General features: G+C 39.2%; 1 protein-coding gene across 1 annotated transcript in view; it reads left to right on the forward strand.

Moving 5' to 3' along the window:
• The window catches only part of LOC127419089 (laminin subunit gamma-3-like), a 149,324-nt gene that overhangs the window by 122,233 nt on the left and 699 nt on the right, over nucleotides 1–26,392 (forward strand). The window contains exons 13-28 of the mRNA XM_051660190.1: nucleotides 7,095–7,283; nucleotides 7,386–7,637; nucleotides 7,965–8,118; nucleotides 8,292–8,434; nucleotides 8,700–8,878; nucleotides 12,493–12,700; nucleotides 18,045–18,286; nucleotides 18,398–18,474; nucleotides 19,732–19,866; nucleotides 20,004–20,256; nucleotides 20,566–20,709; nucleotides 21,745–21,838; nucleotides 22,709–22,911; nucleotides 23,904–24,047; nucleotides 25,338–25,437; nucleotides 26,074–26,392. The exon at nucleotides 26,074–26,392 is cut by the window's right edge and continues 699 nt beyond it. Coding sequence (XP_051516150.1) covers nucleotides 7,095–7,283; nucleotides 7,386–7,637; nucleotides 7,965–8,118; nucleotides 8,292–8,434; nucleotides 8,700–8,878; nucleotides 12,493–12,700; nucleotides 18,045–18,286; nucleotides 18,398–18,474; nucleotides 19,732–19,866; nucleotides 20,004–20,256; nucleotides 20,566–20,709; nucleotides 21,745–21,838; nucleotides 22,709–22,911; nucleotides 23,904–24,047; nucleotides 25,338–25,437; nucleotides 26,074–26,324 — 2,768 coding nt within the window. The 3' untranslated portion in view covers nucleotides 26,325–26,392. The remainder of the gene's footprint in view (nucleotides 1–7,094; nucleotides 7,284–7,385; nucleotides 7,638–7,964; nucleotides 8,119–8,291; nucleotides 8,435–8,699; nucleotides 8,879–12,492; nucleotides 12,701–18,044; nucleotides 18,287–18,397; nucleotides 18,475–19,731; nucleotides 19,867–20,003; nucleotides 20,257–20,565; nucleotides 20,710–21,744; nucleotides 21,839–22,708; nucleotides 22,912–23,903; nucleotides 24,048–25,337; nucleotides 25,438–26,073) is intronic.

Consider the following 26,392-nt stretch of genomic DNA (forward strand, 5'->3'; position numbering starts at 1 on the left):
TAAACAAGAAGTTTACATTGAGTAACATACATTTTAGACATAATGTGGCCAGGGGCCAGTTGCACCAGCTATACGTAAGTTACAACTTAGCCTAGTTGTGGCGTAAATGGGCACTAAGTCACAATTTACGCACTACTAAATACTTGAGCGTTGCACGATTAAACTAAATATTTACAGAAGCCTCTGACCAGGAATAACAATTGGAATAAAAAAGCAGACTGATATTTAATGACATAAATGAGCTAAGACCATAAACCATACTTAAGAAGAAAAAAATAAGACTCACGTGTTCTCCCTGAATGATAATATTGCATGTTTCCAGTTGTGGATACCATCCACGGTAATGGCAGGTTGAATTTATTTTTTTAATGCCAGTCCTTTGACCACACAAAAGCGACAATAACTATGTTTTTTTTTATTTTATTTATTTTTTTTATGGCATTTGGAAACATAAACTATCGATAACATTTCACAAGTGTCGACATAATATTTTTTGTTTAACATTAGCACATAAAAAACTAGTTTGGAAACACTTTTTGTCCAAAGAAAAAAGACATTAACGCAAAAATGTATTGTTGCGTGACATAATTTACATCACCTCTGTCCTCACAACAAACAGCATAATGGAGAGGAACACTTTGGACTGATGAGGAAACTCAACTTTTCCTCAATTTCATTAAAGACAATGACATTACCTTTATTATTGGTTAATTAGCTGTAAGATTCCTGCAGCGTTCGCTTGAACAGTGGTTGTGCTGGATATAGAGAGAGCGGAGATGAAGGGGAGCACTTGAGGGGGAGAAACCGGGCGGGCCTCTGATGTGCTGGCATCCTCCAAAACTGAGTTTCGAACTTTTGGGATTAATATTTCTGTCTGCTTACTCTTGAATTAGTCAGAAATTGTGGGGGGAGTGGTGGTGGCGTAGTGGGCTAAAGCACATAACTGGTAATCAGACGGTTGCTGGTTCAATCCCCACAGCCATCACCATTGTGTCCTTGAGCAAGGCACTTAACTCCAGGTTGCTCCAGGGGCATTGTACCTGTAATAAGTGCACTGTAAGTCACTTTGGATAAAACCGTCTGCCAAATGGAAATGGATGATATCTCTTCATATTTTGCTCACGAAATTGATCACGCACAACAATTGTAAAGGAACCCATCACCGTAGTTTTATGTGCCCTTCAAGTGGAGTCTGAAATATCATACTTATGAGTTCCGAGCACATGAACGATCAAGCAAAGTCATACTTAAGAGTGGAAAAACTAGGAATTCTAGATGATACATGAGTTACAGAGGCATGTCGACAGGAAAGATGATGGAAACTAATAATTTTGCAAAAATATTTCAACTTCTGTAGTTTATTTGAATTATAATAATTTGTTATATATTACAGTCAACTAATGACTCACCTTTTGCAGTTTGTTTTAAGAAAATTAATTAATAATTTGTTAGATACCACGCATTTATAAATCATATATGTCATCAATAACCGATGCAAGTGTATTAATTTATGTTTATTCACTGCTACAACAGAAAAAGAGATTTTGCCGCCGTTCATTGTGTTTAAGTTTGGCTTCTTCCGTATTTTGTTTCGCACTTAAATGCGTGACATGTTGTTGTAACGAATGCCCGACTCGGAGGTACGAGCTTCCGGTCCACTTGAAGTCAGCATTAGCGCCTTGATATAGTCTAGAGAAAATGCGCTCTGGTGATTGGCTCATTTTTAATGAGCAGGGGCTGAGTTAAAAATTTTGTTATATTGATTTAAAAATATGTCTATTTTTAATATGTCTTACACTTTTGTAAGAGTATGGTATAGTTCCTTGTGAAAGTTTAGTGTGTGGTGATATATGAAGCAGCGGCAGATTTTGAGTTAATTTTACTTCCTTCAGGTCAGACCGACACAGACATATGTCTGCACACACATTGTGTTCCCAGACCTCCCAAAGACTGCAATTAAAATGCCTCTTAAATCTAATTCAGCAGAACAAATAAACAGAGGAAGAGGAACACAGTCAAATGCAGCTGCTTTTAAAATCAGACAAAAAAAAACAAAAAACAAAAAGAAACCCAGACAGACACTCCCAAAGCAGCAGTCGTTTTTTTAAAAGACTCAGGATTCTTTATGTACTAAGATGCTTTTCATTAAAGTTATCACAATGGTTCACTTTATTGATCTCTCTTTCCATCTGTCTGTTCCTCTTTGTCTCTTGCTTCCTCTCCGTCTGATTTAGATCTATTGACTTTGGTCAAGATCTGTGAAATCAGGGCGCCTTTCAGACCAGAGTCGGCATACTTGTTTATTTATATGGCAGCATGTCTTCTTGGATAGATAAGGGTCTGAAGCCCCTTTGCTGGACGGGAGACTGAGGGGGTAGTGAGAAAGAGAGAGCAATACTAAGCATTTCATTTGTATTATTTAACGTCATCCTTTGTATCTTTCTTTGCAAATTGGAGTGTATATTTTGTCTTTTCTTACTTTATATATGTTAGCAGAGACAGTATAGGATGAGACTGGTCACTGGTACAGTATACCTGTTAATGGGAGAAATCATAATGATGAGTCTGGCAGCTCTATGAATGGAGGTCTCGCCTTACTGCTAAAAGAGCCAATCACCTTTTTCATAGAGACATAACCTGTCTTTTTACTCGAGAATGTGCATGTACATTAGCTGGACCAGCCTGAAAATTTTTAAGCGTGATATAACCTTTTTGAGAGATTTTGGTCTTTTCTCCATTCTAGTAGATAGGAGCTTTACTTGTATCAATAGGAAATATCTGCCCGCCCCCCGAGGCATTACAAACATAGCTACCGAGTAACCTGACCATCTTAAGCCATGTCCACACTGATATGTTTTCATTTGAAAATGCACCTTTTTCTCTACGTTTTGGCCTTCCTTCAAATCAAATCAAATCAAATCCCATTATTTTCACTCAACTTTTCAAGTGCAACAGTGGGTGAAAGTCTTGGGTGCGGTTCCAAGCATCATAGCAGTATGACAATTACAATAAACATCTGATTTACACATAACACAATTTACACATCTTGTTACACAACGTCATGGTTACTTTCGTAACCTCCGTTCCCTGTTGGAGGGAACGAGACGTTGTGTCGATGTAGTGACACTAGGGGTCACTGTTGGGAGCCCCAAACACCTCTGATCTTTTTTTTAAAAGGCCAATGAGAATTGGCGAGTGGAATTTGCATGCCACTCCCCCGGACATACGGGTATAAAAGGAGCTGGTATGCAACCACTCATTCAGGTTTTGTGCTGAGGAGCCGAGATAAGGTCCCGGCCACTTCAGCAGGTAGTTCAGCGTTGTGGCAAGAGGGACACAACGTCTCGTTCCCTACATCAGGGAACGGAGGTTACGAAAGTAACCATGATGTTCCCTGTCTGTCACTCACTCGACGTTGTGTCGATGTAGTGACACTAGAGGTCCCTATACAAAACGCCACAACTAACTGAACAGTGTTACGTGAAGTGGCGGTGTGTGACGGGCAGACTGCTGTGTGCCTTGTAGCCAGTCACGTAACCTCCCCCAACGCTATTTATGAGCATCGAACAGTCCTTCAGGAACAAGTTGACTGCCCAACGAATAGGTGTACAGACTAGCCCAGCCGAGGCCTCTTTTGCTTCTCTTTTCTCCCCAAAAAGAGTGGAATTTTTTAACTGACTGGGAGCCCTAAGTGTCTACGTCAGGGGTGGGGGGTGTCACTCCCAAGGGGAAGACACCGTGGAGACCACACCCCACCCAAAATAGAGGGGGGTGGGGGGGGGTATTTTGAGTGGAAATACGTCACATGGTCTTTACTGAGCCTTGTCGGAAGTATGTCATGTGGAGAGGTCCCATGGTAGATCCTACCAAAAGGGGGAGGAGTTTCTACAACGCATGGTGACTGGGGGCAGAGGGGCCCCTGCCCAAGGAAGATGCAGTTTACCAACAGGGAAACGATCTTGCGGAAAATATCACATGGGGTTGCTTTCGGGGAACCATCGCATGCAGAGCACCTACCTCAGTACAGGGCCTCATTAGCGCACTTACTGAGCAGGCAGCGAGTTTCTCCGCAAACTCGACTGCCACAGGGCTAAGGAGGAAAGTCATCCAGGGATCACAGTCTGTGAACACTACTGGGAGTCAAGAGCGCACGTCTTCCCCTCAAGGGAGAGGAAAGGCGCTATGCGCAAGCGGTACACCCGGCCAGTTGTCCCGGAACTTACCTGCTCGTGCCTGCCGCTACTCGGGACGAGACCGGCTCAACCCAGAGATTGTAGAACCTCCCAAAGGTGTTAGGTGGTGCCCAGCCTGGCCAGGGCCCAGGAGGCCGCCACACTCCTGGTAGCCGACTGGATGAGCCTGCTCTCCGATGCTGCGTTCGATAACTCATCCACTTCCCGGGCTCTGAATGAGAGGTTGAACTCGCCCTGAGACGAGCCGGCGATCTCATCCGAGCGCGTGATCGGGGCAAGCGAGCGTGCTGGGGAATGGGAGGTCCATGGGGGGATACCCGCCGGAGGTGGTCCCATTGACGTCCCCAAATCGCCCCCAAACCCGTAGGTAGAAGGACTGGCGTGGGGAGCCGCTGGGGTGGCTTGCTTTCTTACGAATGCAAGCCGCGACCGCAACGATGCCATGGTCATGTTCTCGCAATGAGGACATGATCCATCCACGAATGATGTCTCCACGTGGGCAGTGCCCAGACACGTAAGACTGCGATCGTGGCCGTCTGAAGCGGAGAGATAACGACCGCAACCAGGAATAACACACAAACGGAAAGGCATCTTTAAAAAGACGCGTCTTTTAAAAGACGTTCCATGTGTGCCGCTCTTTTAGAAAGAAAATATACTCTATTAGAATATACTCTTTTAATATTTTCTGCCGAAGCGCCCAGGGACGTTCTCTGCAAACCAGAGATGCAGAGGGGGAGAAGCCGCTGAAATACGCCGTAAACTCCAGCAGAGAGAGGTGAATGAACTCGGCGGATGAATTCAGCTCAATGAGTAGAACCGCTTTTTTGAGTGACAGATAGGGAACACAATATACAATATAGACTTAATAATATACAATATACAGTATACACAAAATAAGAAGACTGTATACAAATAATAATAATAATAATAATAATTACAGTATACACAAAATAGGAAGACTGTACAATAAAAATACACTGTAATCCTCAGTGATGTGGACACCGAGGAACTTGAAGCTGCTGACTCTCTCCACCGGTGCTCCATTGATGGTGATGGGGCTGTGTTCTCTGTCTTTTCTCCTGAAGTCCACCACAAGCTCCTTGGTCTTGCTGACATTGAGGGAGAGGTTGTGCTCCTGACACCAGCGTGTCAGAGTGTGCACTTCCTCTTTGTAGGCTGTTTCATCACTGTCAGTGATCAGACCTACCACCGTCGTATCATCGGCAAACTTAATGATGGCATTGGAGCTATGTGTTGCCACAAAAGAAACACAGTTTATGATACCAGTGTTGTCAGGCTTTACTGCTGATTTAAAATATTTTCTTTAATCATAATCTTGACCAACCGTTTTGGAGATTTCGGTCTTTCCCCATTCAAGTAGATAGGAGCTGCACTGTCATGGGTGGAAATAACCTCCCGAGAGTGTTCCAAAGATGGCCGACAGTGTACTTGCTAGAAAGACTTTGGTTATATACAGTAGTGTTTTTTTTTTTTTTTTTTTTTTAAATCATCAGAATGCATCTAATGGATTTTATTGGCCTGTTTCTAAAATAATCTTTTTCATAGATTGTCTGGTTAAGAACAGAACTTGTTTAATGCCATAATAATCTATTATTTCTTTCTGTTTTTGTTATATACTGCTGAAATGTCTCTGAACTGTCTCAACAGGGAACTTCAGCATAGCTCCAGCGATAGCTGATAGAAGATTCTGCGGCTTTAGAGATTGTTCTGAAACTGCTGTGGCTGTGTGTGTTTGTTTATGGTGTTATTTCCTTTGATCTGCCTGGATTCCTATCCTTCATGGTGCTGCTTTTTTATTCATCTCATGTACGTGCTCTAGTCTAGTACATACATGAACAGGTCAAGACTGAGATTAATTTAACCATGAATTTATTATGTGTAAAAACAAGGATCAATATTTCCCTCATTTTAATCCCACAATTTTGTTTTCTACCCTTATAGCCATTTTGCCCAATAATCTGACAGAAATACATTATTTTATTATTTGGCTTTATTTTCTCTTTTTTTTTTTTTTCTAGCAGTTCAAATACACAGATAACATTTGAATGAGTTCTTACCACTGAATCAAACATAATTAATAAGCCTTTGAAAACAGTGAGTCATTTGGACTGTCCTCTGTAGCTATATTGTCTTTACCAGAGGGACATTGTATAGAAAAGTAATATAGTTTTTTCTTCAAATTTGGCCTTGGAGCAACTTCAGTCAAGCTGCTTTTAAAGCCTTGGGTAGTCACATACTCACATCTCTCTCTCTCTCTCTCTCTCTCTCTCTCTCTCTCTCTCTCTCTCTCTCTCTCTCTCTCTCTCTCTCACGTAAATACACTTTATATGTAATGGTAAGTTGCCATCTGGCGTTATAAATGGGTAGTGCACTTTTTCTCCTGAGGCGTTTATGTGCGTGTCTGTGCAGCTTTTCTGTTGGCCTATGTGTAGGATTGTGTGCAATCACACCTGTATGTCAAATTGCACTGTATACATTGTTAAATTATAGTTAAATAGTAAGTGAATTATTCATTTGTATGTATGTATGTATGTGTGTGCTGCTGCTTTTTTAGTTATTTATGTGTAAACATCTCCACTTGTTGTTTATCTCAGTGAAAACTGTCAGGATAGTAGGGCATGTGGGCAGAATCCAAATAGAGCAAGCATTTTGCCCAGTGGCACATTTTAGGCTGTATTTGTGTGCTGAAATTGAGAGAGTTCTGAGCTGCTTGTCTGTGCTGATGAGCTGATACATGATGGCTCTCACTATGGGCTTTCTGACTCACAGCAGAAACATATTATGTTTGTTTGAAACTCATATTGCATTCATGGAGCTGTAGTACTTAAGTAGGTAGTACTTCAGTGTGTATTACTTCAGTGTGACTATATTTTATTTCAGGTGTGTGTGACTGCACAGACTTCACCACCGGCCTCTATTGTGAGCGTTGTCAGAATGGTTACTATGGAAATGCATTGACTGGCAGCCCAGACGACTGTTTACCTTGTCCTTGTCCAGATCTCACCACCTGCACTCAGGTGCCAGAGACGGGGGATGTGGTTTGTACCAACTGTCCAACAGGCCAGAGGGGTGAGTCACTGTCAATTAATTTACCATTTACACATTCTGAAACACAAATACTCAGTCTAACATTGAATTACAGGTAAGTACATTTTGTTAATGGATTCCCAGGTGTAAGGTGTGAATTGTGTGAGGATGGTTTCTATGGCAACCCTCTGGGCTGGGGTGGTGAACTGCAGCCGTGTGTGAGGTGTGCGTGTAACGGTAATGTGGATCCCAACGCGGTGGGTGTGTGCAATCACTTGACTGGATGCTGTCTGAAATGCCTGGGGCATACAACTGGAGACCATTGTGAAAAATGCAGATTGGGTTACTATGGAAACGCTTTGGCCAATGAACTCAGCCCAGAGCAAAAGTGCAAACGTGAGTGTAATTAATGACATGAATGTGCCACAAAAGGAAGACATTTACCATACTCCATAACAAAACAACATTAATGCTATTTACCTTCTCAGAAACATTTAATTTCAGTCTCAAAGTCTCAAAACACAATATCAATCCAAATTTATTGAGACAGCTCATTGAAGACTGGCAAATTAGATTGGCAATAAACTATGTACTCTTAGACTTTTTTATGTTCAAACTGTATTATTCTTTTGTATTTTATGTACTGTTTCTATTTTATTGTATTTTTTACAATCTGTCTTTACACTGGTTGTGTAATTGTGTTTTCATATTTCTTTCTCTCAGCTTGTGCCTGTAACATGGCTGGGACATCAGGGTCTACAAATGACTGCCACCCAGATACAGGAAATTGTGTTTGCCTAAGTCATGTGACAGGAAGGGACTGTGGACAATGTGAAGTTGGTTTCTTTAACCTGCAGCCAGGCTTAGGCTGTGAAATGTAAATTTGGGGGAATATCCATCCATTCATCCATCCATCTATCTATCTATTGTTTGTCTGTCTGTCTGTCTGTCTGTCTGTCTTAAAATGATTACTTCTTTTTTTTTTTCATTGATTTCAGAGAGTTAACTATAAAATATACTATTCTGATTGACTCCTTTCCTATTCTACAGGTGTAACTGCAATACCATTGGCTCCTCCTCTTCCGCATGTCATCCAGTCACAGGCCAGTGCATGTGTCGAACAGGTGTGGAGGGGAAGTCATGTGACACTTGTCGAGTGGGCTTCTTTGGTTTCTCCTCCAGAGGTTGCAGAGGTACCAAAAATCCTTGATTTTCAGAGCCTGTCATTTAAAATTTTTGTAAAAACATCATTACAAATTTACTTCATAGCCTGCCACTGTTTGTAAATCAACATGTTTTACTGTGAATTTAGGTCCATAAAGGTACATAATAACTATAACACTTTCATTTCCGAGGCAAATATATGAGTTATTTTAGATAATTTTGCTCATTGTGTCTTTCAGTTACCTATATCAAATTATGTTAAATGTTTGTCCATTTCTCAATGTCTGCTTTTAGCATGTAATTGTGACCCCATGGGCTCCACCTCCATGCAGTGCCATGACAACGGGACGTGTTCCTGTCGCCAGGGGTTTGTTGGTTATAAGTGTGACAAGTGTAAACTAAACTACTACCAGAACCGCCTGACCTACCAATGTGAGGAGTGCCCTGTGTGTTACAGTCTCATCAGAGACCAGGTGAGCTTAGAGAGTGAAAGATCAGCCTTTACGGGGTTCCCGCGGTCACGGTAAACCTAGAAATGTAAGGGAATTTCAAAAAAGTGATTTCCAGGCTTGCAAAAAAAGTCATGGGAAAGTCAAGGAAATGTTATTGTGAGTATACATTTTTCTAGATAGAAATGGCTTTTTATATGGTCAATACAATTTCTCTACAATTATTTTTAGAAATCCTTATCCAGTAACAGGGAACAACTTGAAAAGTTATGGAAATTCTTTGGTGAAAAGGAGTGGGAACCCCGCCTTTAACTATAGACTCTTTTCCACCATCGGGCCGAATGTTTTTTATTGCAAAACCATGCCGTTCCGGGACACTTGGCATGGTTACAGTTTATTTTTTCACTGTGGTGCTGCAAAATCAGGATTAGGATGTACGTAACAATACATCAGTTGGCGACAGTGTAAGAGGTAAACACTGGAGCGAGTGTACTATGGAGGATGATTGCATATTCTAGTTTTTAGTACTGCTTTTTTCCCTGATTTCTACTCTGCTAAAGCACAAGGAAGACATGTAGCAAAAAGGAAAGCTAAGACAAAAAGGCTAAAGGTTACCATCATATGCTGAGGGATTGTGAATGCCACCAGACACACAGAAAGGTAAAAGTTCCCAGACTATCTAAAAAGAACATTTATTGACAAAATATTATAAGAGTAACATATTGATATTTTATTTCAGTTTTAATAAGCTAGCTAGCATAATCTGCTTCCCTAACATAAAAAAAAAAGCGTATAGAACAATAATGTACTATATTAGTTAAACAATAATCATAAAATCCTGAAGATGATTACTGAGAGAAATACGGGCCGAGAAAGGTTTGTAATCGTACTGTGCCAAACCGTGCTCAAGTGAAAATGCTACTGGAACCGTTTCTTGCCATGCTCAGAACCGTTCGGCCAGATGGTGGAAAATCCCTTTATATGCCTGTTTGTGTCTGCTGTTCATTCTCTATTTGTTTGTGTGATTGTGTTTGTGTATAACACATTAATCACTTCATGTGACATTACACGCTCCCTAAACCCTAAACTCTCCTGTGGTAAAATAATACTCATTAGTCATCTAACATGCACTCTTCAGCCTCAGTGTCACTCTACACTCAGTGAGCACTTCATTAGGAACACTGTGGTCCTAATATGGTTGAGTTACCGTAGCCTTTCTTTCAGCTTGAACAAGTCTGGCCTTTCTCCATTGACCTCTCTCATCAACAAGGCATTTTTTTTTTTTTTTTTTTTTTACATAAACTTAGCAACTCCAAGCCAATTTAATAAAACAATGAACATTAGTCAGAGATATGATTCATACACCAAAAGTGGTTAATGTTCTGTCAAATTATTACATATCATTAACATCTAGGCTATTTAACATATCCAGATATTATTTTGTTAATATTATTTTTTAACTACATTGTAGCATTTGGTATTTTTAGCACAGGAGCATGACACTGAACTCATGTGCAGCGTGAGAAACGCAGTGCCCATCTGTGCATGTTTATGGCACGAGCATCCGCAACTGACACAGCAACGGATGGCACAAAACAAATAATGTTTAGCGAAAATTCAAAATGAAGAATGCAATGGATATAGTAATTTGGAACTATATCAGATTGCAGGGGAATTTTTTTGCCCAGATCCTCCGTTAATTTCCGAACCTGGATGGAGATGAGAGATGTAACAGGTGTTTAAGTGTCTCTCTTCATCATGCAGCTGGTACATTACACGAAGTATTTTTGCTATTTCTGCCTTTCTTGCAAATGTGCTGCATTATGAATAATGAGGGACGGCAGGATATGAAAGGCGCACACGCTTGCAATGTTAACAGATTGATTATAAAAATGAACGATATAGTTTTGTCGCGTCGCTCACTTACGGAGATGTGGTATAACGCCATTTGCATATCTAATTAACAGGTTTAGAAAGGTTTATACATCTGTAACATCTTAAATTCAGTATCTATGCGACAAAGCTCTTTTTCACTTTGCGTACTCACAAGAGGGAGAGTCAGAGCGGATTTACTCGCGCAGTGTCTAATTACAGTTTGATACAAAAACAAGTTAAATTGATTTGATTTGTTGATCTGTGTCTATTGGTTTACTAATTCACTGCTGCACTATAAAGTGAATAGAAGTGTGCAGGAATTCCCTGCATTATGAACGTGGTAATTATTTAAATTGTGCGCAATAGCCCTAATCCCACACCAAATTTCAGGCTCTGCAAACTGTATTATATTAAAATATTAAAGTTTCCCTGGTTCCCCTCCTTTACGATTTCATTATACAAAAAAAGAAAAACATTACTCTGCAGCCTGCTAAATTAATGCATCCACTCTTGTCATACGTCAAGGCAGGCCAAATCAAAGGTCATGGCAGGCCAACATTGGCCCGGAGACTGATGTGTGTGAAAATCCCAGAAGATCAGCAGTTACAGAAATACTCAAACCAGCCCGTCTGACACCAAAAATCATGTCACAGTCGAAATCACTGAGATCACATTTATCCCCATTCTGATGGTTGATGTGAACATTAACTGAAGCTCCTGATCCATCTACATGATTTTATGCACTGCACTGCTTCCATACAATTGGCTGATTAGATAATTGCATGAATATGTAGGTGCACAGGTGTTCTTAATTAAGTGCTCGAACTGCTGCTCCCAGTCAAGTGTCTTTTTTAAGTCTAAACAAAAGATTACTGAGGCATGCAGGTTTAGTTTCCCTATTGAGACTGAAATCATTTTTGTTTGTCAGGTGGTATGTGAATAGAAAACTACTGGAAAAAAGAGCCACCATCTCTTCCAACCTAGAGTTATGAACATTTAAATACACAAAACCTGACTTATTGCCAGCTGGTTTAGAAAGAAAAGAGAGTGCAGATGTTATGGACTTATGTCTTTGGTTTATAGAGAGATGGAGAAGAGAGCAAGGATGAATATATTAAGTTCCCATGCTGAGAAATAATTGTCATAATGAATATTCACATATACTGTAATGCTACAGTAACAAAGTGTGTTTGTTATTACACTTTTGAAGACATTGCCTCCCCTCTTTATATACAGAGGTGACCCATTCTAGGTCATTAATCTACAATTGAACAGTTCAGGTTGAAAATAAGCACTTTTCCTGCCCAATTGCTTTCCCACAAGCATGAGAAATGTGATCTGGTCATGTAATGGCTGCTTATGCAAATTAAAAGGTTGCTAATTACTTGTTATCTCACCCAATCACTAAACTCTTTTGCTTAGACGCTGTAGGTTCCCCTGATGTCTGACAGAGGCAGGACTGCTGGTTGTTCATATGGAGTATGGATGGGTGGTAATGCAAGGGTTGATTTTAGCTCTGCACTTTAAATTATAGTTCAAAGCTCAATTGGGTTTAAGGTTATAATGTGGGATGACTCTTTTAAAAATAGACAACTTGTCCTGTGCTGTGTGGGTTTCTGAGTATGTTTAGCTCTTATATGGTAAATTAGTATTTTGTATAAATGTATAAAAATAGATTTGATGTACTTTTTCAAATGAAGACTAATAAAAAGAGGTTTCATTTTTCTAATCTTATCTTTTGTGTTGTCTTCACATGTGTACAGGCCAGTAAGCTGAAAACCAAATTGCAGGAGTTGGAGATGCTGCTCTCCAGCTATGACTGCAATAGATACAGTCGCCAGTATGACGGACGCCAGCATCACTGGCGCCAGCAGCATGGGCACCAACATAACGGCCTGGACAAACAAATACAAAAGGACCAGGATGAAGACTATCTGCCCAATGCTCTGGAGGACCTCCTTGCTATTCAAGGTGAAAAGCTCTTAAACAAAAGTCCTTAAAATGAAGTATTGAATTGTAGAATGCTGATAGTTTGGACAATCACATACAAACATTTTAGACAAATGTGATTTTTTTTTTTTTTTTTTGTCTTTTAGATTCACAATACACATTTTGGACAATAAATTGCATACACATTACAATAGATAGACAAAATTAGAAGAATAAGGCAGAGGTGATTTGCACTATGTGTTAATAGCAACAAAAAGCATCTTTGTTCTATATAGAAATAATCTTCTGTTATTTGCCCCCCAGTACAATAATAGCAGATCCTATTTGCACCCCTAATTATATACTAACATCCAGTATTGGGGCATGACTGCAGCATGTTTATTGCATTTATTTAGAGTCCCACAGACACACTACACCAACCCCTACCCCTGAACCTAACCCTAACCTTCAACCAATAATAACCACAAAATCAAACATGGTTACTATAGCCACACTATATTACTATAGTAACACATTGGTTAATTTTACTCAGTTCAAACCTTTATCTCAACTCCCTGACCATTACCACGACCAAATCACTGTGAGGAAATAAACCTTTATCAGTTTTATAAGTAGTATTAAAGGGGTCATGAATTGGAGAATCAGATGTTATTTTTCCTATATATTGTAATAAAAACATACTGCAAATTTCAGAACTGAAAACTTCCTCCCCAGTCTAAAAAGAGCATTTATACAGCAGTTACCACCCTGCTGAAACATCTTGTTTTGAAATCTGTGTGTTTGTGATGTCACAAGACATTGCTCATTTGTATTTACACATCCCACAACATGCGTCATTGCACCATTGGCCCCGCCCACTGGCGTTCAGTTTGAGAGACAGAGAGAGAGCAGGACAGACAGGCCTAGTGTAGCTAACTATTCCTGAACACCAAAGGGGACCCATCTGGACAATTTTGAATTATGTTTGTATATAAGCATGCAGTAGACAGACGTCTTTGACCATTGTCATGTATTTTACGCCGCTTTTAAAAGACACGGTGTCAAGTTACAACTCAAAACAGGATAGACCATTCTCTTTTATTGTTACAGACACACAAGGTGACACACAGGTTTAAATGGCAATTAAAGGTTAATTTCCCATACCTGTGGCTTTTAAAATTGCAATTAGTGTCTGTGTATAAATAGTCAATGAGTTTGTTAGTTCTCACGTGGATGCACTGAGCAGGCTAGATACTGAGCCATGGGGAGCAGAAAAGAACTGTCAAAAGACCTGCGTAACAAGGTAATGGAACTTTATAAAGAAGGAAAAGGATATAAAAAGATATCCAAAGCCTTGAAAATGCCAGTCAGTACTGTTCAATCACTTATTAAGAAGTGGAAAATTCAGGGATCTCTTGATACCAAGACAAGGTCAAGTAGACCAAGAAAGATTTCAGCCACAACTGCCAGAAGAATTGTTCAGGATACAAAGAAGAACCCACAGGTAACCTCAGGAGAAATACAGGCTGCTCTGGAAAAAGACGGTGTGGTTGTTTCAAAGTTCCATTACCTTGTTACGCAGGTCTTTTGACAGTTCTTTTCTGCTCCCTATGGCTCAGTATCTATTGTGTGTCTGTAACAAGGCCAAACATTCAAGGGTATGTTGGGCCTCGTGTATTCAGATAGAAGACAAAGGCAGGCCTAACACAGTCGTAAAACCTAACTCAGGCCCACATACAAAGTCATAAATCTTACTGATAAAAACTGTGCCAAAATCAAACAAAGGGAGTCCAAAACAGACTACAAATCCCATGAAGCCTTGCTCACTAAAGGATCGAACTCTCAACTCCTATTGGATGTGGCACACGACAGAACGCCCCTCAACCATGACATCATCAGGAGTAGAAATACCTCTGAAATGCTTCCGGGATTTGCTTCCAGCAACTTTGCTCGCCATGTGTAGATGCAGCTCATCGCTGCTCTCAGGTGTAGCCTCGCAGCACAAGGAAGTAACGTATGACTTGAAACTGTGGCCATACAATCTCCATCTCACTGGATGAGTTGAGATTACTCTGTGTTCCACCAAACACTCTAACGGATCCTAAGGATACCGCTGAGCAATCCGCATCTTCATCCGTTTGCCTGCAGAAGTGAAGAGATTAAAGATTTCTCTTCCATCTTCAATCAAGTCGACATCGCTGATTTCTCCGCCAGCCCGCCAAGAATCAGCAGCTGTACCGCCCACCGACAGAGCAAGGAAACGGCCTCCCGTCATCACCCGAGCCTCGAGGAACCGAGTCGGAGTTAAAGGACGGATGAACACACATTCTACGTCCTTATACGTTTCAAGTAAGAGGTTTACGTCATGGCAGAGATAGAATATTATAGTGTGTTATTCTTGTGTATCAAGGTTATTGCTTGTACAGTTTATGGACCACCGAGTCCGCACGTTGCAGCTAATACTCAAGGTATTCATTATCACGAATGAGATCTGCTTTGTTGTAGTCCAACCACATTGGACTGTTGTACATTTCCATCATCACTGGTGAGACCGGCACACTGAGTTTATCCATTAAAGAATCAAAGACCGCGGGACAGATTACAAGCCGTCCACCGCGTCTCTGAGTGATAAACTATCAATGATCACGACTTGCTTTCTCTCCAACGATCATGAAATCGGCTTTGGGGCCGTCACTTTATTCTCTCTCTCTCTCGTACTAACCACACACGCGCGACCCCTCACAGACATTCTCGCACACATTTTTGGGTAGTAGATAGCTTCGTGATAAAGCTCAGCTTTGTCCCTAAGCTATTGTACAAGCGGATACACGCGGTAAACTGGTAGACAGCATTGACTGGTTTCTCTCTGCCCACATTCGTGGCCATATTCTCTGGCCGGAAGTCTCGCGTGACATACACTCCACGAGAGTCACGTCCGCCATTTTGTGTGCGTCCCTCCTTACACACACACACACACACACACACACACACACACAAACACCCTCATGTGTTATAGGATTATTTTGGTTTCCATATCTAATCATATCACTGTTTAGTTTGTAGTTGTAAGTCGGAAGTTTATTGACTGCATTGTATTAATTATTAATTGATATTACTGCAGAAATAAACTTTGTTATATTTCAAAGAGAAGTGTTTTGGTTTGTTTTGCATACACCTGTGTCACATGCTGATGGGATGTCAGTGCTCGGATTCAAGCCTTCATTCATTGTTATTTTTTCCGAAAATCGATATTCTTCGGATGTAGATTTTCCTAAGAAAACAGTCTAATATTGAGACTGTTATACTATCTGGTTATTAGTCCCTGATTCCAGGGCGGTGCCCCGGCAATATTTATCCTTATTAATATTCTATTGATTTTTGATAATTGATAATTATCTTTGAGGATTGTTGAATTTGAAGGATCAATAAGCTAGTGTTAATTAATGTTTCATCGATGTTAATGATTAGTGATTATCTTTGATAATAGTTGATCTAAAGGATTAAAAAAGCTAACATTGATTCTCATCAATGTTCTATTGATTTTTAATAATTAATAATTATCTTTGATAATTATTAATTATTGCTAATAACCAAACCCGCTCCTAAACGTAGTGCACTACATTTACTGGAGCCCCATGAGAGGTTTTAATGAGTTAGATTCAATTAATTAATTTAAATATTAATTAATAAGTAAAGAAATAATTACCAATTATTTCTGGTAGTAACACTGATCTAAACAACCAGTAAAGACCTACAGGTATGTAAACTTTTGATCAGGGCCATTTGGGTGATTCTGTTATCATTATGATTTTAAAAAGAGCCAAACAGCTATGTGATAATAAATGGCTTAATATGATCACTATCCTTAAATAAAATTCTATTTTTTTTTTTTTTTTTTTTTTTTTTTTGCATGATCAGTCATATTTTCAAAATCAATGCCAAAATTTCACAATTTCTGCCAGGGTATGCAAACTTTTGAGCACAACTGTATAAGCGTGGATTGTTTGTGAACCAGTCATAATACTATTCAAGCTTGGCAAAGGATCTGTTATTGAAGGATGGGGCAGTTAAAAACACTATAGGACCTGATCGCAAAACCTTGAGGAAACAGTTTCATTCATGAATATTTCAAATGCCATGACTTTTTGATAGTTTATGGTGCTGATGTGTTTTAGTGAACAGTTTAATATATTCGGATGCAATGTGCTGGATATGCATTATGTGTAAAGCCTGAAGTTTAGTTTTATAATGTTCTAACAGTTCGGGAAAGGAGAATGTGGGAACCGGATGTGAAGAGGAGGAGGGCGTGGTCGGGCCGTGAGGATGGACGCCTGGGGCTGAGTTACCCCAATCAGTGTCACACTGTTGACCTTCCCGGCCCAACTCTCTCTCTCTCTGGCATCCCCGGCTCCTCCTTTTATCTCTCTCCCGCTGATTGGGCAGCTCAGCGCCGGGCGTGAATCCTCTTGGCCCAGCCACGACCTTCTCCTTGTCACAAATGTTGTGGAGCTTTGTTCATTCTCTTTGATTGAGTTTCAAATATGGCTGCATTTGAGGGACCGCACGATGTTAGCCAATCAAAACAGTGGCCGTTTACTTTGAAATTTAAGGGAGACGCTGAGGCCAAAACCGAGTGTTTCAGTCACAGAGCCAGAGAAAGGGTGGAAAATTATAATATATTAATAAATTATGACTGTTTTGGTGGAAAAAATAAACTTTACTTACATTATCAGTGGACCTCAGGGAAGATAAAATAGCATTTCATGACCCCTTTAAAGTAAATATTAATAGTGGAGACAGAAAACATGGAACCTGGGTCATCCACACGAAAAATGCACATTAACACCATTGTTACACCCCATTTCACTGCAGCGACACTAGGGGCACAGTTTGTCTTCAATTTCTGTGTTTCCACCGGACTATTGAAGTGCAAATAGCTGCTCTGTGTGGCAGTTCCTATTGACACCTGGTGCAAATAGTCATTCCAGAAGAAAAAACATTGTGAACTAGAGAATACCTACACAATAAATTCTACATGTTCTGCACAATATGCACAGAGTGTACAAAAAGTACCTATTGCAAATGTAATCTAATGCACAGTGATTCACAGAAAGCATCTATTGGGCATGTATTATATTGTACATCTATTGTGTAATGCATAGCACTGCATCAAAACATTTGTGCAAGCCAGCACCAATTGTAATTGAATAAAAATTCCACTGAAACTTGCACCTATGTGTACCTTTAGTTGCTCTTGTGGAAGCTGTCATGGTTCACCAAATTTGTACCTCCATTTAACTTATTGTTTTCGCCTGCCTTGAAACTGACAGTCATTTTGTTGGAAGCAAATTTCTGATGCAACACTGATGTTCCTTCTTTGATGCAGAGGCTCGTGATGCCTTCATTATGCAGTTCTCACAGCTGGAAACATCTGCACAGACATTACAGCTACAGCTGCATAGCATTGCAGTGGCAATGAACTGCAACCTCAAAGAGAGTGGGGAAGAATCAGTGGAAGAAAAGACTCAGAGGGGTGAAAATGAGTGTCAAGAGCTTGTTGACACATTATCTGCTGCTCTGAATATGCAGGATCAGTTTCAGAAGATGACTTTTGACCTTAACAGCATGGTGAGTCTGCACAGATTGGTTTAATGAATGTCTAAGCCATCTGGGGAGAGAACATGTTTTAATGGAGGCTTTTTATGTCTCTGTGCTTTTCTTCAAAAATCTTTTTCTCAGGTCATCCCCTCTGTAATCCCAAAAGAACCAAACAAATGGAACTCCATAGTGAACGAATCTGAAGTGCTTGTGAAAAGGTTGGAAGAAGGAATTACAGTTGTTGAACTGTAGTCTGTCTCAACCAGGGCAGCTTGTTTCCTTGCAGTAATATACTGCCCAAACAAATTAAGATATTAAAAAGATAGTTCACCCAAAAGTGAAAATTCTCTCATCATTTACTCACCCTCATGGCATTCCAGATGTGTGACTTTTTTTCTTCTGCTGAACACAAACAAAGATTTTTAGAAGAAGATCTTAGCTCTTTAGGTCCTTACAATGCAAGTGAATGGTGACCAGACCTTTGAATCTCTAAAAAAATACATAAATATCAATATTTAAATCTTTTTTTACTATAAATCCCCAATTTCAAATTCTTTTACATTCTGAAAGTGAAAGTGTAGATCTGTTTCTCATCCACACCTATAATATCGCTATTGAAGACAGATTTAACCACTGGAGTCTTTTGGATTACTTTTATGCTGCCTTTATTTGATTTCTGGAGCTTCAAAGGTCTGGTCACCATTCACTTGCATTGTAAGGGCCTACAGAGCTGAGATATTCATCTAAAAATCTTCGTTTGTGTTCAGCAGAAGAAAGAAAGTCATACACATCTGGAATGGCATGAGGGTGAGTATATGATGAGAACATTTTCATTTTTGGATGAACTATACCTTTAAAGGTGCACTGTAATTTTTTGCTTATGTTGTGTTTACCAATATTGACAGTCGTCTTGGGCTTATACTAACATCTAGTGACATGGATGCAGCATCATGCAAAAGCAATTGTTTTTGGTTAACAGTGCCATTGTAGAATTGTGCTATTCACAGTCAGCCATGGCTAATTTAATTTGTGAGCGAAAGTGTCCAATAACAAGGGGGTTAATGAGATGAGTATTATTTGTCTGGTCATGTGATTTCAAAATGTTGGCCCCCATGATGCGTCCCGCTCCATATAAAATTAAACCACTTTTATTCCCTTACTGCTAGAGTCTTCATCTCATGTAAGTGTACACAGTTTTTTGCATTTCTTTAGGGGTAGGACTATCTTAATGAGGAAAACATTTAATACACTGAGTCATATGGGTGTAATAAAAACTAATGATTTCACTCAGTGGATATATAAATACTGTAATATTGTGTGCATTTACATTGAGATTAGAAATTAAGTGTTGGATATGAAGAAGTCATAATTAATTTAAGTGAATTGGGTCTGTGTGTCTATCAAGTCTTTATTGTGATTCTTTTTAATGTTTTTGATGGAGTAACTGGTTTATAAAGTTATTTTTCTTTTAACAGTCATACAGACATGGCAACTTATATAGAACAGATAGCAGAAGATGCCTTTAAAATGGCTAGCAAAGCCTATTCTCAGCTGATCACTCTACTAGAAGACAACTCAACAGAGTCTTATGTACAGGATCTCACAGAGAAGTGAGTTACATTGTGTTTGTGTCTGTATCAATCAACCATCAAGCGAATTGTGTGTACTTTGGTTATTGAACCTTAGCAACTAATTTTAAATGTAATTTTCTATCTATTTCTATCTGTTTATTTTGTCTTCCTCTCAGACTGGAAGAGATGCAGCAGTTGAAGGAGAATCTGACTCTTGGGGTTAATGAGACTTTTTCGACACACCTGTCACTTCAGAAGCAGAACTCTGAGATAGCTGCCATTTTACAGAACATCACCACTTCCCTATCAGAACCACGCAGGATGGATGCCAGTTTCACCCACAAAGCAGGGGAGACCAGTATAACATATTTCAGACAAATGCTTAATCAAACAAATATCACAGCAAGCCGGGATCCAAAACTCACACAGGTTTGTCCATGCAGTCTGGATGCAAGTTGTATTATTACCCTTATTACCTTAATACATTAATAATTGTTAAACATGCATGCATTTGATACTTTATTAAAAAATATTTACAGTCATTCTTAAATTAGACCACAACAGAATGACATTAGTCATCAAGCATTTATAAACCTTATTTTATGGTCTAATTATGTATGTTTTATGATTTGGGAGGCATTACGTGCTCTTTGCATGCCCTAACTGTAAATGTCATAATCTGAATATGAAAATTGCATTCAAGAAAAATATTCTGAACCAAATGTATCTGCTTTTCAGAATGTGGACCTGATGAAAAGAACGGCAGAGTTAGACATTTTAGTCCAGTCCAAAGAGCATCTGGTTAATAAGACCAGAGAGGAAATTCAGCCTCATGTGGACAGATCAGAAAAACACATGAAAACCGTTGAACAGGCCAAGCAGGTGAGCCTTCCCACATTAACAAAAATGCACCAAAGGGTACCATGATATTACCACGTTTTTTAAATATGATACCATAGTAACACCAAGGTTTTTGGACATGTTCCATGGTATCCTTTGAAGTACCTTGGTGTAGCATGTAAATAACATGCCACCTGCCTAATATTGTGTAGGTCCCCCTCGTGCCGCCAAAACAGCGCCAACCTGCATCTCAGAATAGCATGCCAACAATCATCCATGCGATTATCTAATCAACCAATCATGTGGAAGCAGTGCAGTGCATAAAATCAGGCAGATATGGGTCAGGAGCTTCAGTTAATGTTCACATCAACCATCAGAATGGGGAAAAATGTGATCTCAGTGATTTGGACCATGGCATGATTGTTGGTGCCAGATGGGCTGGTTTGAGTATTTCTGTAACTGCTGATCTCCTTGGACACACAACAGTCTCTAGAATTTACTCCGAATGGTGCAAAAACAAAAAACATCCAGTGAGCGATAGTTCTGTGGACGGAAATGCCTTGTTGATGAGAGAGGTCAACAGAGAATGGCCAGACTGGTTCAGACTGACAAAGTCTACAGTATCTCAGGTAACCGCTCTGTACAATTGTGGTGAGACGAATAGCATCTATATACAATAGAATGCTATTCTGAGATGCAGGTTGGCGCTGTTTTGGTGGCACAAGGGGGACCTACACAATATTAGGCAGGTGGTTTTAATGCTGTGGCTGATCTGTGTATATATGAATATGGTAATCTTTCAGTACCATGGCATATCACAATACCATCATATTACCCTCTGATACCGTCACCGTACCATGGTACCACCTCAGTACATTTTGTACGGGAAATAATTAGAGCAGCAGTTCTTTCATCCTGTGAATGCTAGCACCTCCTGCCAGTCAGTCTGGTGAAAGATGTTACAGCTTGAGGGAAAAATTAGAAGTGATGTTTACCCAGCTCAAAGCAAATTCAAATGTGACAATTTCCTGCCAAAAGACAGTGTAATGAGATGCACCTTTTGTCTTTTATCTGAAGCTGATGGCTGTTGCTGAGGGATTTAAGGTGTCAGCCATCTCCTCTGTGGTGACAGGGAAAGAGGTGGAGGCAGAGGTCCTGTCTCTGCAGAAAGGTAATTGGGTACTTTTTTCATATTTTCTCTTGATACACTGACCCCTTTTTCAAGTTGTGACACTCATGTGACTATGTGCTAGTTATAATTTTGTGTGTTATAGAATGTATCGTGTTATAAACCGCACAAGTTTTTTTGTGTGATTAAAATGAAAAAATTACATTGGAAACACAGAAGAACATATTTTTATTTTGTGAAATGATATACATTAAACCTCTAACATGCAATCTGTGTTAAACAAATATCTGCACATTTGTAGGACTAAAGTATATAGCGAGTATCTTATTATTGGTTTTCTACAGCATAAGTTGAAGTACAGCACACTGTAAAAAGTGGTACCCTTCTATTGTTACCTTAAGAAGCTATTTGTACCTGAACTAACCCTTAAAATGAGTTTTGTTGGTGTAGCCTAATGTATTCAGGTTTTTTCTTTTTATTTATTGAATCAAGGCAGTTAATTTAGATATCACCATATGAAGCAAATGTTTTCGGTTAACATATTTTTTCAGTGTTGAGGTATAAAATAAAATATAAAGAACACTGTAAAAATGTTTTGACAGGTAAGCCAAAATCTGCTTTGTGTTTTAACATCAACATTAACTGGTTTTATTCAAGGCAAATATTTTATTTAATATGATTCATTCAACTTGACTACAGTTGGTTACATCAACAAAAATAATTTCAAGGTTACATCAATTAGAAATAGATCCTTAAGCTAATAAAGGTAGGTTTTCACTTTTCACAGTGAAGAATATACAACTGAGTACTTTGAGAAGTACAGCAGAGTTGAATGGAACAAAGTTTAAGTGAAAATGTAAAAAGAAAAACAAAAACAAAAAAAACACTTGATAATAATGTTCACTTCTGCAGACATGGAGCAGGACTGGCATAAACTGCCTACATTTAGCAAAGGGTCTCTGAAGAGAGAGAAGGCGCTTAAAGAGAAGACCCTGGTGGAGGTGAAGAAACGAGTGAAGCAGGGAGAGAGAATGATCAAACTTGCACTGGAGAATGCTACGTCTGCAAGCAGCACAGCTAAACAAGCTGAGGAGATTGCAGACACAGTGGCTAAAGTAGGCTACACCAAAATACATATGCATTCAACAAATATTAAAATAACCACAAAAACTGCTGTTGTATTTGTCAGTCATTTTGAACTGAAGTTTTTCTGTTAAATTGACATACTAGCGAGAAATACTTCTAGTTTATTCCATTAATCACTTAGTGATTAAAATTGTGTATAATGGAACATTTAGGCCTTATGTTCCTCTGAGGGTGACTTTACTTCCGTTATGTACATATTACAGAGATGTGTAAAATATTAGTGATTCTAAAATTAACCTATTAATATGCCTTCAAATTCTTTTAATAATCATCTGACCAAATCAAACCCAAGTAGACAGATATTACTGAAGTTATATGCCTCTGTTTTACCACAAAATTGTTTCTTTCAGATGACTGATATGAAGTAAAAAAAACTTTATAAAAAAAAAAAAAAAGAAAAAAAAATATATATTTTTTGTGCTCAATTTGTCCCCAGCAAAAACACATTGTAAAAAGAATACAGTTAAACATATCCTATTTAGGACTGCTGCTATGTATGCACACCAATTAGAAAATCTTAGTATTTGAAAATTCATAGCATTTATTTATGATTTTTACGTGGGGTTTCTGCGACCCCCAAACATAAGTAATGTGACATTTTTATGGAGGATGTTTGAAGAGCATTATCAAGTCAAAATGTTGTTTATAATCAATTTTCATAAGATCAGGAAAGGTCAGGAGAGTTCAGCATTATACTTTAATGTTAAAAGAATAGTTCGCCCAAAAATGCTAATTCTGTCAGAGTTTAATCACCATCGTGTTGTTTCAAACCCAGTTTATTTTCTTACATGGAGAGAGATGTTAGGCAGAATGACAGCCTCAGTCACCATCCACTTTCATGTATGAAAAAAAGATGCAATGTAAGTGAATGGTGACTGAGGATAACATTCTGCCTAACATGGGGACTGAAAGCCCTTATTTTGTTTTGTCTTTTGCTTGTTACCTTGCACATTTATGTCAGGATGTCAAAGCGTCCATCACACAGGGGAAAAGGACAAAACATGCATCTGCACAGTTGAGCTCAGCAGTGGATAACACCCTGAAGCAGTTGGCTGAGCTGGAAAGTCAAGTGGCAGAGAAGCAGGAAGCCATGAAGGCAAAAGGGGTAAACATTTGGCATTAACTTGATAATGTTTGTCCAACTGGAAAGGACCTCAGTGTCATTATTTAGAACATGCACTTCTACAGGGCATTCAATCCTGACAGTCTTTGACACAATGCAGCCCATTTTCAAATAAGAGATGGAACATAAATGTATTAAAGGAATATTCCGGGTTCAATACAAGTTTAACTCAATCGACAGCATTTGTGGCATAATGTTGATTACCACAAAAAATTATTTCAACTCGTCCGTCCTTTACTTTAAAAAAAGCAAAAATCGAGGTTACTGTCACGAATGCCGGTGAAGATTTCTCAATCGACCACCGGAGGTCTCACTCACCTGAATATTAAAATTGAACTACATTTCCCATACAGTGCCCACATGCCTGGACTGATTACCCTACATCTGCCTCATATCACTCAGACTATTTAAGCCCAATGTGTGTGTTCATTCACTGTGAAGTCTTGTTTGCCCCGGCTACAATTCTGAGCGTTATTACTTACTCTGTTGATCTACCCGTGTTTGACTCTGCTTTGGATTTACCTTGTACGATTCTCTGCTGCCTGCCTATTGCTGTTTTGCTGCCTGCCCCGATCCTTTGCCTGTTTGACTACATTGCTGCTCTGTCTCTGATATTGTTGGTTGCCCTGGTTATTTTACCCACACCTGTTTGTACTCTGTACTTGTGTTAAAAACCGCACATGGATCCCACTCAGCTTGAGTCAGTGTTACAGTTAGAGTGAGTCACTTAAAATGGAAGTGAGTGGGGTCAATTTTTGGATGGTTTAAAGTTTTAAAGCATAAATGTGAAGCTTATAATTTTATAAAAGCACTTGCATGAATTCTTCTGTTAAAACTCATGTATTATTTGAGCTATAAAGTTATTTAAATAGTAATTTTTACAGTCTTTTTAGGGTTTGTTGACACATCGTCATGTCAACAAAGTTGTAAAATTAACTAACTTTACACAGACAAAAGCAAAAAAACTAAAATTATGTTAACACGCATATTATGTCTTGTGGCTATATTTTTTTAAATAGTGAGTATTTTAACGTTTATGGATTGTCCCCATTTGCTTCCATTGTAAGTGCCTTACTGGAATGCAGATTTTTGCTTTTTTTAAAGAAAAGGAGGGGCAAGTCAAAATACATTTTTGTCGTAATCACTTTTATGCCATGAATGCTGTCACTTGAGCTTAACTTGTATTGAAACCAGAATATTCCTTTAAATCTGACAATCGTGGGGAATGGTGATTTTGCATTGCCTTGGTGCTAATGTGCAATGTCTCCACAGGACACTCTTTCTTCAGAGAGTGTGATAGACACTATGGAGACAGCTAAGAGTCAGCTGGAGTCATTTTCAAAAATGTTATCCCTGCTTCTTAAACAACTGGGTAAATTTGCAACCATTCTATTCTGTTCTGTTCTATTCTATCCTTGCTGGAAAATCCATCTTACGTTTGTAGCTGTGTTTTAGATGGCCGTTAGCTGTTAGACCAGCCATGTTCCAAAAACAGATTTACTTACTTAAGCTGGAATGGCCAGCTGGTTTGTTGCTGGTCCAAGATGGTCTACCAGTTTGGACCAGCTTAGACCAGCAAGAAGTCAGCTAATATGTTTCAAAACATAGCCATCAGCTTGTTCTGTTCTATTCTATTCTATGTTCCATTAGTCGCGTTCACACATACAGCCTTTTCCATTAAATTACCTACAATGTTTGGTTTAGAAGTCATGTATGAACACGACCTTTTTGAATATACTGGTAAATTTTGCCCTGACAATGTTCCTTAATGCGAAGTTGTATCATTACCTATACATTTCCTTATTGATGGTATGTGTGAACAGCATATTTAGCACATTTACCATTAAAGACAACCCAATGATTTTCCTGTAATTTACCTGGTTGCATGCGTGAACGGCGCTAATATCTTTCTATGTTTGTTAAAGATCATACCTGGGAAAAAAAATGTATTCCTATAAATTAATAATCTCACAACTATACTCTTCTTTTCTCCTATTAATGTGAACAGAAGCAAATGTGGTTCTAGAGAACTATGACCACATCCTGAATGAGACTGCAGCTCGTCTTCACGTTCTCAGAGGTGCTGTGGAGAGCCCGTCACTCACCGGAAAGATCCAGAAGCTTCGCAGTGCTGCACATGATCAGGAGAAGCAGCTGCAAAATCTTGAACAGAACCTACAGGAGATTCGAGAGGAAAGAGACAGTCTGACCAACATTGCCCAGAACTTGCCCAAAACATGCCCACAAAGCGGGCACTGAGCCGGTAGAGGGCAGAGAGGAAAAGAAGTAGAGAGACAATTTGATTAGCTCTGCCTAATTCTATTCAG

This window comes from Myxocyprinus asiaticus, chromosome 3 (assembly GCF_019703515.2).
Source record: "Myxocyprinus asiaticus isolate MX2 ecotype Aquarium Trade chromosome 3, UBuf_Myxa_2, whole genome shotgun sequence".
Taxonomy (NCBI): domain Eukaryota; kingdom Metazoa; phylum Chordata; class Actinopteri; order Cypriniformes; family Catostomidae; genus Myxocyprinus; species Myxocyprinus asiaticus.